Source organism: Apus apus, chromosome 1, assembly GCF_020740795.1.
Source record: "Apus apus isolate bApuApu2 chromosome 1, bApuApu2.pri.cur, whole genome shotgun sequence".
Taxonomy (NCBI): domain Eukaryota; kingdom Metazoa; phylum Chordata; class Aves; order Apodiformes; family Apodidae; genus Apus; species Apus apus.
This window is the reverse complement of record NC_067282.1, coordinates 59477830-59490363: the sequence shown is the minus strand read 5'-3', so window position 1 is coordinate 59490363 and position 12534 is coordinate 59477830. Positions and strand designations below refer to the sequence as shown.

At 44.7% G+C, this 12534-nt stretch overlaps 1 protein-coding gene across 2 annotated transcripts in view; it reads left to right on the top strand.

Annotated features, from left to right (window-relative positions):
• The first annotated feature begins 5653 nt into the window (after nt 1–5653).
• Nucleotides 5654–12534, top strand: part of CARS2 (cysteinyl-tRNA synthetase 2, mitochondrial) — a 40833-nt gene continuing 33952 nt past the window's right edge. For both annotated transcript variants that reach the window (XM_051610738.1, XM_051610748.1), the window contains exons 1-3: nt 5654–5978; nt 6089–6139; nt 11192–11309. In XM_051610738.1, the coding sequence (XP_051466698.1) occupies nt 5770–5978; nt 6089–6139; nt 11192–11309 (378 nt within the window). In that variant the 5' untranslated portion in view covers nt 5654–5769. The remainder of the gene's footprint in view (nt 5979–6088; nt 6140–11191; nt 11310–12534) is intronic.

The following is a 12534-nucleotide window of genomic DNA, read 5'->3' as shown; positions in this document are numbered from 1 at the left end:
GCATTGGTCATCTCTGTTTCTTTCCCTCCTCTTCCTCTGCTTTGTTTTATTTTGACCTCTTGCCTCTGAACTGCAGTAGGTGAGAGATGGGAGATTCTGAATGAGGTTTCGGTTGTTCTTTTGAATTAGGGGCCTGTTTATTACTCTGGTGGAGCACTTCACAAGTAGAAGTGTAGGGAATGATTGTCATGAGTCAGAGAAGGAAGAGATTTGTGGGCTTAGTTTTCTTCCCTATTTTCTATACTTTGTTGGAGGATAAAGTCTCTAACTCCTGCTTCCAAGCCCCTTTGCTCTGATTACAATAAATCTTTTTGTTTAGAACCCCAAATCTCTATGTTTTTTTTCAAATGTTTCTTGAGGCTGTTACTAAAGATCTAAACTTGAAGCAGTGGGAAACAAGGGAACATATAACCAGATCAACAACTCAGGCAACTACTGTGTAACATATATATAATGTATATATAATATTATAAAACATATGCATCATATAACATTTAAATATTCCAGTAATTATGGCTAGTCTGGTCATTATGGTTACTCCATCTCATCAGCATAAAGTTCAGAATTCTTAATATGAGGAACATAAAATCCCCAACCTCCAAATACGTTCCACAAATGCAGACATTGAATGTATGAGGATAGCTGGTATAAGGAATTCTGTCTGCCTCTGTTCTCTTACTCTGCCTTAGTTGCCATTGATATATGAAATACTATTTAATTAATACAGCTGTGTCTCTATTTATTAGAAAATACAGTATCTTCTGATCATTAGTCCCTATATAGGTATAGACAAATCAGATGAGTTATTCCTTCTAGTAATTGCTGTTTTTCACCATTTAATAGCTTAATCCCTCTCTTTTACAGTTACATATGGGGTTTTTTTCCTTGTCAGTTAATTCTTGATGAGGCTAAATTCATACTTATCTGGGTGGTGATAAGAGAATTTTACAAGTCTGTTATACTTGAAGGTTTTGAAACAAAACTGCAAAAGGCTAACATGCAAGATGAACAGACCTGAGGTTTGTAAGCATGAAGACCAGCAGATAAATCCTACTTCACACTTCCAAGCAATATACATTGCCTGTGCACTGGAAAGCTTACACCACTTACAGATATTTGGGTCAAAAATACCTATTCATGTCAGCAAATTATGTGGGATTAATGGATGCTAGAATCTGGAAAACAAATATAGCTGAGTTGGTCCTTTTTCTCCTTCTCAACAAAGGCTCAAGCATTTCACAAACTCCCCAAACATCTACTTAATGTAGGCCTGCCCTTCTAAACTTTTTTTTTTTTTGTGGTGGTGTTTTTTTGTTGGTTTTGTTTTTTGTTTGTTTGTTAAGTCACATCTCCTCATCTTGTCTTCTGCTTGCCCTGACTGTTGCACTCACTGCCTCTTTTCCCAAGAGTTTTCTGGCTGCTGCACCTAGTGAGCTTAAACAACACTGGCATTACAGGTGAGTGGAAGATCCTGACTGGAACCAGAAATCGTGCATTGCGGTACAAGGCCAAGGCAGAAGTATGTCTGAGTTGTCTCAGCACAGAGTCAGCACAGATCAAGGGGAGCTTATTCCATGGGCTCCACATTTCCACAGTGAGTACAAGAGAAATGTGCCTCAACAGTTGGAAACCACTGACAAAGACACCAAACCAACCCGTTGCTGAATTCACACCAACCCTCAGGCTTGTTTCTCTAAACTGTGGCACAGGACCCAAACACTTCTGATGGAAAACTGTCAGCATTGGTTAGAGCAGCTGACAGGTAGACTGTCTGGACAATAGTAGATGCTGTTAAAAACTCAAGGTTCGGCCTACTAGGCTTGTGAGAAGAACACACAAGTTTATTTTGATTTTTATGTCCACCCATTACATTTCTTTTGCAGTTTTATTTCATTTCTCCAGAGACACTCTTTTGGAATAGGTATCTCAAGATTATTTTTCTTCTGTAAAATATACTATTTGTGAATATTTGGGGGAATGGACACTGAACATTTACAGTATTTCTGAGTCAAGCGTTTGTATCAAGACAATTGTTACTGTCCTTTTAAAATTAAATTAGTCTTAGACAAACTGATACCCATGTTTTGTTAAAATAGAAGTACTATAAATGCTAAGTCAAAATGTTTCTGTCATTACAGACTACTACAGAGCTCCAAGAGACACTCAGTCCACTGCAGTGGATTTAGCTCATCTTGGGTTTTGGTTTATAGTTTGTCTTTACAACCTTTTCCCCCCTTAATTTCTCAGGGTCAGCTTCCTTGCCAGGTTCCTGAGCTAGAATCTGACAAGAAAGGCCACAGATACTGGAAACGTGCTTTTCATAACACAACAAATGCCATCTTTCTCCTTTGTCAAACACAGTGTGGTTTAGTTTTTTGGAAGAAAAATGCAGCACCTTTATCAATAGAGGGAAAACTGTAAAACCTTACAAAGCATATATCTCCTAATAATAAACAGAAAGAAAAAACAATTTTTTAGCTTATTTTTTATTTACTTGTGATAAGAACATACTACGGGATTTTCCTACTGATCTTACCTCTTGGGGACAAATCTTGTCAGTAGTCCTGATCTGAATACCTGGGAGTGGAAACTGGAAAATACGTGAGGAGCCATGTGAGCTAGAACCCCCCAGAGATCCTTCCTGCCCACCCCAGAAAATATATAAAGCCATTCTCAGGCATTCAGGACTCACTTCTTTACCTTAAGAGTTTCAGGTTTTATTTTTAAAAAAGGAAGTTTTATCCTTAACAGCTCCTAAGAAGAATGTGAGATGACCTGACAATATTAAATACACGGGTGTCCCCTTGAAACAACATTTTACCTGCAGCTCAGACAGACACACCTCAGTGGGATTTTGACCAAGAGATCTACCACTCTGCAGATGGCATCTCATACTAGTTACTCAGCAGAAAACACAGAAGTAACAGGAGTACAGCAAGCCCAGGCCTGGTATCAATCAGGTGTGCCCTGGCTCTAGCTGCTGGCAACCTCTGAAGGCATCTTTTACTCCAGGTGGAAGCAAAGGTGAACCTCCTGATGGAGGAAGAAAATCCTTTACCACTATTCTAGCTCTCTGGTAGGCAAGTATGGTCTGACTCCACATGTCCCAGGCCAGGAAGAAGGGTATTGGGAAAGGAGGTAGATGGCATAAGGTAGAGGTGTGCTTACAGCTATAGACTGATTGTTTCTGAGAATGTCTGCCAGTATTTATGGGTCTAATCCATCAGAATTAGCAATGCTGTTCATTTTAAACTGTACTTTTTTAGTACTTCAGTGTGTATAGAATGCTTCTGTCATTCCACTGAGTTTATTCCACTGCATTAAAACAAACCTGGAGTGTGAACGATGTGTACTGTTTATTTCAGGCATTTAATAATTATGGCTTTTCCTACCTTCAGAAAATAATGTTTCGTAGCAGGACATAGAGGTTTCTGAAATAAAGGCTAACAGCCAGTCTGGATAGCAGAGCCACTAAGTCTTCTGAAACCACAGGGGAAAGGAGAAACTCCTGCATTCTTCTGATCTGTTGGCAGTTTCATCCATGATAGCTAAACCTGGAATTAAGGCTAAAAAAAGCATTCATTGTTACTTAGTATTGATTTGGACTCTGTCAAAGTGCATGGCACCGTACAGAACAAAGCAGACAACAGAGTTAATGACAGCTCTTAACAGGATGCATGTTGAACAGCAAAGACATCAAAACCAGCTCACTATGGAAACTGAAATAATTGGTTTGTGAAGCTTCCCGAGAAGGATAAAAGCAAACATTACAAAGGTTATTGGATGGTATCTTCAGTTTCATCCTACTAGTCTCAAATTAGCAGGTCCAAAAAACAGGTTTCCTCTTTGATCAAAAAGTTAAGATTGTTAAAGGAAAAATATTGTGGAAAGTGCATACTAAGAACAAAAGGAAACTTTTTTCACTGGTAGGGCTTGGTACCTGACACTCTCTAAAATGAAGCAAGATGTAGATGGACATCTGTTATTATGTAAAAGCAATTATTTAAAACGATCATATTACATAAGAGACAACTATATCAAGCCTGTCCCTGGCAGACAGAAGAGGAAACAATACAAGGAGTTCTGTGAGGCAGTTCACCACAGGCAGACCTATTTCATGCAGTGTTCAGGCAAAAGAGGCTGGGATCACTCAGCATTACCTTCCTCCCAAAGGACAAGAAGATAGATACTTTAGCAGGTGAGTAACACAATGCTCTGGGAGACCCGAAAATGCTCCAAACAGCCCGTGTAGAGGCTCGTAGAGAGGAAGACAGTGGGGACCAGGGCAGACAGCACGTGCTGGAAGTGATGGTTCACTTTCTCTTCTCATATGACAGCAAGAGCGGCTACAACTTGAATACATGCCAAGAGGACACTTCCTAAAAATGGCAGTAGACCTGTGGTACTCCTTGCCAAAAGCTGGATTTGGTGTGGGTTCACAGATGCCAGGAAAATTAATGGTAGAGCAATCTACTGAGGGAGGCTAAAAAAACTGGGGGGAGGGGAGAGGGGGAGAGGAACCCCAAAGCATTCAGCTGAGGATGTAATCTGGTTGGAAACTGGGGGGTAGCTGGGAAAATATTATATATGCATGCAGAGTTCTCACTTGTTTCCTTGGTAGCCTCTTATAGTTACTTTTGGAAACAAGATGCTAGTTAAAAAAGATTTTTGGCAGCCTTATGTCTGTTCCATTGTACTTTCATTGACTCTAGTTGAGTAGCTCAGAATTTCCAGAGTAAATCAACTGCAGCCAGTTAAACCCTATTTCCTTGGTGTGGGAAGGAAGGAAGGAAGGAAGGAAGGAAGGAAGGAAGGAAGGAAGGAAGGAAGGAAGGAAGGAAGGAAGGAAGGAAGGAAGGAAGGAAGGAAGGAAGGAAGGAAGGAAGGAAGGAAGGAAGGAAGGAAGGAAGGAAGGAAGGAAGGAAGGAAGGAAGGAAGGAATCCATCACCAGATTAACGCGCACCTTGTGTCATGTTGGAAAGCGTCGATGTCAGGTAGGACCTTTACACAGGTACGTGGGAGTAGAGGGGATCACAGAATGGTTTGGGTTGGAAGGGACCTTAAAGCTCATGTAGTTACCATCTCCTTGCACAGACAGGGACACCTCCCCTTAGGCCAGGTTGTTCAAAGCCTCGTCCAACCTGTCAATGCAGAAGTGTTGGGGTTTTGTTGTTGTTTGTTTTGTTTTGTTGGGTTTTTCATTCTTATTAAATCCAGCTTGGGAACGCCACACCGCGTTTGTCTTTCAGGATCTCACAGGCTCCCGGCCGTTCCCTGACCTGAACGGCACCATCAAACAGACTCACCCCGCACTTGACCGAACTGACTTAACACGGCAGGGTTCAACTATCACCGATTTCCTCCACACCCCCCCACTCAAAACCTCGTTAGGAAGAGACCAGGCGCTGCCGAAGCCCGAGGCCACCTACGCGCTGTCCGGCCGCACCCGCGGGCTGCTCAGCTTACCTGGCACCGCGGGCCCCGCCGAGGATCGCCCGGGCAGCCCGCACCGCTGACCCCGCAGCCCCGCAGCAGGAGGGGGCGGCCCGCCCCGCCCCGCCCCGCCCCGCCCCGCCCCGCTCCGCTCCCTCCCGCAAGGCCCGCCTCTTCCTGCCGCTCCGGCTGTAGCTACCCCCCTCGCCTGCTGTTTCCCGGCACAGCCGGCGCGGCTGTCGCGGCGACAGGCGCGAAGGGTTGTGCCCGCTCCCCTCCCCGCGGAGAGGCGGAGCTGCCGGCTCCCCGCCCGCCCGCGGCCGGGAGCTGTGGCCATGCTGCGCGGGGCTGCGGCGGCGGCGCGGCGGTGCTGCGGGCTCCCCGGGCCCGGTGCGGGGGAGGCGGCGGCGCGGCGGTGCTGCGGTGCGGCGGGGCGGCGGGAGTGGGTGCCGCCGGCGGGGCGGGACAGCGGAATCGTGGCGTACAACAGCCGGAGCCGGAGCAAGGAGCCGCTCGTCCTGGCCACGGAAGGAGTGGCGACCTGGTAGCGCCTTGCGGCGGGGCGGGCGCGGGGCTGGCGGGGCGGGGGGCAGCAGCCCTCTCCCGCCGGCCGGGCGGGGGATGACGGGTGCGGTTTGCCTCCCCTCTCCGCAGGTACAGCTGCGGGCCGACGGTGTACGACCAGGCACACCTCGGGCACGCCTGGTGAGTCGCGTCCCCGATGGCGGGGGGTGGTCCTGACCTGTCCCGTGGCGGGGGGGGGGGGGGGGGTCCCGCGGTGGCGGGAGTGAGGGGCAGCCCCCGGGCTCCCGCGGTGGGCGGCAGCGTGTGTCCGGGTGGCACACAGACCCTGTGTCCGGGTGACAGAACCCGCTGAGAGCCGCTGCACTCCGGCTGTTGGTCTGTGCAAAGGGCAAAATAACTCTTGTAAGTTGTTTTTTTCCCCCCTTTTCTCGGCCTCGGGAAGCGTGAAGGGGGGCTCTGGGTGCAGCTCGTCTCCCTCAGCCGGAGGCAGAGGAGTGGGGTGGAAGGTATTAAGAACAGGTGCTTTTTTTGCTAGGCAAGGTGAGTTGTCTCGACTCGTATCGGCAGAACGTGGCCTCTTGCGTAGCCGGGGGTCCTGGAGCAGAGCCCCTCGCCCCTGTGACACGGGAGTTCTGCCCCGAATTCAGTTCAGACGCCGTCGGCACCAAGGAGGAGTTGTTCAGGGTGGTCTGACTAGTAAAAAGATGCTTTTAAGGTTAACGGAAAAAGCATCTGCTCTTGAAGCTGCCTGAGCTTTCTGAGATTTAAGGTCTCTTTGCATAGTAACCGTGGCTTACTGTGATTAAAAAAACCCCCACCCAAACAGCACCGTGTTTTCTCTGTAGATTTTTAGGATTATTGCAATAATAAGCGAGCTTTGTTGTAAGTAATCTTGACAAAATACTTTTAAAAGCGCTGGAGAAGGTTGCTGCCGGTTTTAAGGCAACACACCTGCTGAGAAGACGTGCAGGGTCCTGTGAAGCCGAGGGGAGCTGCAGCAGCTCCTCTGCTTTTGAGTCCGTCTCCTAGTTCTTAAAAGAACCAGATGCACTGGGCTCCTTGGGAGAGTAGGGGTTTCTTGGGTAATTGCCATCTGTGTGAAGATCAGATGCTGTTTATTTGAGCAGTTCCCTTTTAATGTAGGACATTTCACAGTTTCTGCTCCAGTCTCAGTTCAGAAACTTGTATTTTGCTCAGTGATAAGCTGTTGTAGCACAACTGCCACTTCTTTCTTCAAAACTGAAGTTTTGAAGTGGCAATAATGTAGAAGTATTTTCGGCGAGCTGTTGTACTATTGTGTGTATGTGGTGGTGTCTTTTTCCCCAGTGTTTTAGTTCCGTTTTACTGAAAAACTAGCCTACCTTTGGACTGATGGTGTAAGAAAATGGTAGCTTGAATTATTTTGCGAATAATTAGTGCCTGCAGGCGAACTTTAATGTTGCACAAATTGCCATCACTTTTTTTGTTATTTAAATCTGCAATGATTTTAATACAGGCTATGTTACAGTTTTCCTTCAAATAATTACAATTTAAAATCATAGCTTGAGAGCAACTGTATAAAAAGATGCTAATACTTTTGTTTTCTCCATCATTGAGTCTAGGTTCTCGAGTACAGTAAGGCCTGTCTTCCCTGATGGGGTGTAGCAGGGGAGGGAGTTGCAGAAGTGCTCCTGTCCCTAGGAGATAATTGATCCGCATTGTAAAACCTGATTCTGTGTATGGATGAAAACACTTTTGAGACTGCTGAGCAAAAGGCCATATTTAGTATAATAAGGAGCAAAGGGGAAGAGGGGTAACAGCATCTGTAGTGCAAGTCCAGCTCCTTTTGGTATCTTTTTCCTTTCTGGATGTGTGTGTGGTGCTCTTTTAATATAATGTTTCACTAATCAAATGTTGTAGCGGGGAAGGAGAGGTGGGATTGTCTCCTTGCAGCACCTGGGGCCGTGGGATAGAGTGTCTTGTACCACCTGCATCAACTCTGGCCAGTTTTCTTTTTGCTAGACCAGATGCCAAGGGGTATAGCGGATCTAGAGTAGAATGTTGATGAAGGTAAAAAATTCTACCTTTTGGTCTTCCATCTCTCACTGGCTTTTGAATGTCTGTTTTTGTTGGTGGATCTCCTTGTTTTCCTGCCTTTGGGCTTTTTCAATTAAAAGAGAGAGTAAGAAAGCCTTGCTTGCTCTGCCTGTTCTCTTACCACCTCTTTATCCATATGTCTAACAATTTAAAGCTTTATTGATGTGGAGGTTTGCCATATATCTGTACTACCTGGATTGGACCTCTTCAGTTGCTGATTTAAGAAAGGAATTGTTAGCGACAAATAATTGCCTTTGGAGCAGTGTATCATGCAGATAAGTAGCTGTGTTATACTCTTTCTGCTGCTTCTTTAGTGCCTTCACATGTTGTTTCCTGTAGGGCTGTTGTGCAGCACAGTGCCTGGGCTGAAGACGTCTTCTCTTTTCTGATCTGTTAAACCATCCAGCATGTGAGGAGTTCTCTGTTCCTTCCCAGTGTCTCTGGTCCTCTTGCTCAGCTGATTTGTTCAGGGTGGTGGAGCATTCTTGATTTTTCTATTTAAATTTTTTTTTTTTTTTTTTTTTTTTTCCAGCCCCCCCAGTAGCTAGGTCCAACTGTAGAGCACATTTGTAGGCACACTGGAAAGGCATGCTGCTGATGGGGAGTCTACAGGCCAGGAAAAGCACTAGGAAAGAGCATGAAGTCAAATGGAGTGATGGCTGCTGCTACAGTGCTACTCTTGTAAAATACCATAGTTTTGTTGCACTCTTGCATGTGTTGTCTTACAATTAGAATTCCTTTTTTCCCTTTGTGTTACATTAGTGGCAGAGACAACAAATGCAGCAAGTAATAATGCAGAAACTTATAAAGGAAAAGAACCTGAGAGCCTTGAGAAGAATTTGAAAACAATGATGTTATTATTTTTCTCCTTTCCTCCTTCCCCTACACACAGATTCATTATTTCTCTAAGTAATCTAACTTTCTTTAGTGTGTTGTGCTTCCAGACTTCAAAACAGGTGCTCTGTATGCCTTGATACAATATCTAAAGCTTATTCTGTATAAACAAAAAAATCAGGCTGGCAGATAATGCCATCTTTTCCCTAAGTTCTGAAACTGGTCTTGATTGTGCTGATGTGAGCTGCAGCCTGGTTGGCATCCAGGTTCCTGGCTGAATGCTCTGGAATAGGAGTAAACCCAAGCGCAAGAGGAGATTTAAGTCCCTTGAGCCTGCTCTGCTACTCCCCGAATACTGACTGTTTTTTCTTCTCAGTCCTGAAGTGGCAAGGACCCTGCTCTTTGAGAGGTCAGGAGATCTGCTCTGGCTCTTGCACTATTAACCACTAATTTGGTTAGAAGATCAGAGGAGAGGGAACAGTGCAAAATGTGTTTCTGCGCTGGGAACTAAGACTGCAGGGCTGTTTGATATCAAGCATTGATGCTGGCATTGTTCCTCTGAATGGGGTCCAAAGACCAATTTAATACTCCTTAGGAATCATGTCACCATATTAGATGAACATTACTCCCAGTGAGCTGGTATTTATTAAAAGCTGTCTCACTGGCAGCACGTGCCACTTTCCAAAAAGTGTATTTTTACACAGGCATAGGGCAGATCAACAACAACAAAGTTGTTTTTTTTTTCATTAAGGTATTACACATCCGTAAATCTGAACCTTAATGCTGCCTGGTCCCTGCCACTATGGAGGAGGATGCAAACCCAGTTCCAATATTTGCTTAAACTTCTTTGCTCCGACAGCCACACAGTTGCAGTTTGTGCGGTGCTGTGGGTGAAATGGGAACCTGTAGGTCAATGAGTGTCCTTTTGGGCTCTCCTTCCTCCAAAGCTAGTGCAGATGGAGGATTCTCATCACCTTGCTGAACAGACAGAGATCCTTTAGTCATTGTCTAATATCTCACCTAAAAAGCCTGGGTTTTACTTGGTCAAACTGTGTCTATCAAAAGAAGCATCACCAGCAGGTCAAGGGAGGTGATTCTCCCCCTTCACTCGGTTCTCATGGGACCCCACCTGGAGTGCTGTGTCCAATTCTGGAGCCCCTGTCGTAAGAAGGACATGAATCTCGTGGGGAAAGTCCAGAGGAGGGCCATGAAGATGATAAAAGGGCTGGAGCACCTCTCCTGTGACAACAGGCTGAGAGAGTTGTTCAGCCTGGGGAAGAGAAGGCTCCAGGGAGACCTCATAGCAGTCTTCCAGTATCTGCTGGGGCTACAGGAAAGCTGGGGAGGGACTTTTTGCAAGGACATGTAGTGAGAGGACACGGGGGAATGGATTTAAACTGGAAGAGGGGACATTTATTTTGGACATTAGGAAGAAATTCTTTGGTGTGAGGGTGGTGAGACACTGGAACAGGCTGCCCAGGGAAGTTGTGGAAACCCCATCCCTGGAAGTGTTCAAGGCCAGGTTGGATGGGGCCTTGAGCAATCTGACACTGGAAGGTGTCCCTGCCTGTGCAGGGGGGATTGTAACTAGATGATCTTTAAAGTCCCTTCCAACTCAAACCATTCTATGAGTGGAGAGGTATGAGTGGCAGAAGGGGCTGCTACAGCCCTGTACATCTTGTAGGTACGTCAATCTATCAGTATTTAATACTCTGTTTTGTGGTGAAGAGCCTGATTAATTTTGAAAATTTATTCTTGAGTGAAAATAAAATAACTCCCAGAGCCTCCCACCTTTTGCTATCAGAAAAAATTAGTGGTGTATGAATGAAATAGTTTCTTAGTGGCTGGTAGCTGTAGTTACTCAACCCCAAGAAAAGTTCATTTGACCTGTTCTGTTTCTCCCTGTTCTTCCTCCCTGTGGCTTTTGAAAACCTGTTGGAATATAAAAAACCTGAAGGATATTTTTCAAGAATATTTGATCTGTCTGTACTGGTTGCTTTGCGGGAGTCTCCTGGTTCACATGGACCTTCCGACACAGTTCGGTGCTTGAATAAAAAGATGCAACAAAAGAAAACGCTCAGAAAATTTGATGCAATGTGTCATTAATGCCAGAAGAGGGTAGGCCAGTTCAAGAGAAATTTGCTTGACTTTTGTGCAGGTGATAACTGGTTTTGGAAGAGCACTTCATGCACTCAGGAGTTTTTCATGGCAAGTATTGGGGTATTTTGGTTGTCCCTGTGACAGTTGGTGTGGTTGGTTATTTTTGTTTAAGTTTACTCTTATTACTACATGTTTAAAAGGTTATGTTTTTTTCTCTTCCAGCTCCTATGTTAGGTTTGATATAATTCGAAGGATAATGACTAGGTTTTTTGGAATTGAAGTTATCATGGTGATGGGGATCACAGACATAGATGACAAGATAATAAAAAGAGCCAATGAGGTAGGTGTTTGCTGCAGTCTTTGACCCAAACTTTTGGTATTTTCTACAGATACTTACATAGAAAAATTAAGCTGGGTTTGGGGTTTTTTTGAGTTTTGTTTTAATTAATAGATAATAAATGTTGGTATTTCTGGTCCCCCAGCATGGCTGTAATGGGGCTGGGTGTCTGGTGGGCTGGGCGTCAAGAGCTGTGTGGAGGTAAATGGATGCAGAGATGTGTGAGGGGAGAGATGAGGAGGTCTCCTTTACAACATCCACAGCCAGGGTCCTCCCACCCTCACCCTTGCTTGGGAGGCCAGCAGGATGCAAAAAGCTGGGGTGAATCCCCAATGCAGTTGGAGAGTATCTCATCTCAAAACTTAGCAGCCAGGACACTTCTGGTTGTGTTGTGGAGAAGCTGTGTGTGCCATCAATGGTTAAAGGTTGTATATATAGCATTGCCACATGCAAGGCTGAGGGTGGTTCCTGAAAGGTGCCAAAGACCATCTAGCTGCAGTGTCAGCTTGGAAAGCTTCATCCATCTTGTCACATATGTGAAGGTTGACATTGATTATAGGGGTAAGCCTTGGTAAGACTGGGGCTATAAGTAGTTCTCAGTTGGATTTTAATCAGTCTTTATTTTCCTACCAGCTGAGTTTGGTGAATGATTATTCCAATTCTATTTATTTTTTTTGAGTGCTTTTTGGACCCTGAAACACGTAAGACTGTATTCTGTGTTTTATTCTGTGTTTTGCTTTTTTGTTTATTTTTACAATCTGTAACTCATGTCTTCTGGATCATAAATGAATGTCTTGGATCAAATTGCAGTTGCAAGCTTTAAGCTGCTTTCTTGGAGCCAGAGAATTTGACAGCTGTCACTTTTATTTAATCTTTAAGTAAACAGTTAGTATTGCAGTTAAATATAGGACACTGCACTCAAATGACTACTAGCACACCACGCCTGTAGAAACACTTGCGTTCCTTTAGTCCATTTACTTGCAGTTTTCTAAGGCAGTAGGCCATCTTTAAAAAAAACCAACAACCCTACAACAACCAAGCAACTAAAAACCCCAGGCATTTAAAATCTATATGTGCACATTTTAAAATGTTTCCTTATTGTCAGAGCGTTACGGAGATTATATGTTTTAGGAGGAAGGAAATGACATGATGTTTTAAGAGAATCTGTGTTCATTTACTGCATTCTTTAGTTCTATGAAGTAAGCTTTTAATGGCTTTTTTGTGACTT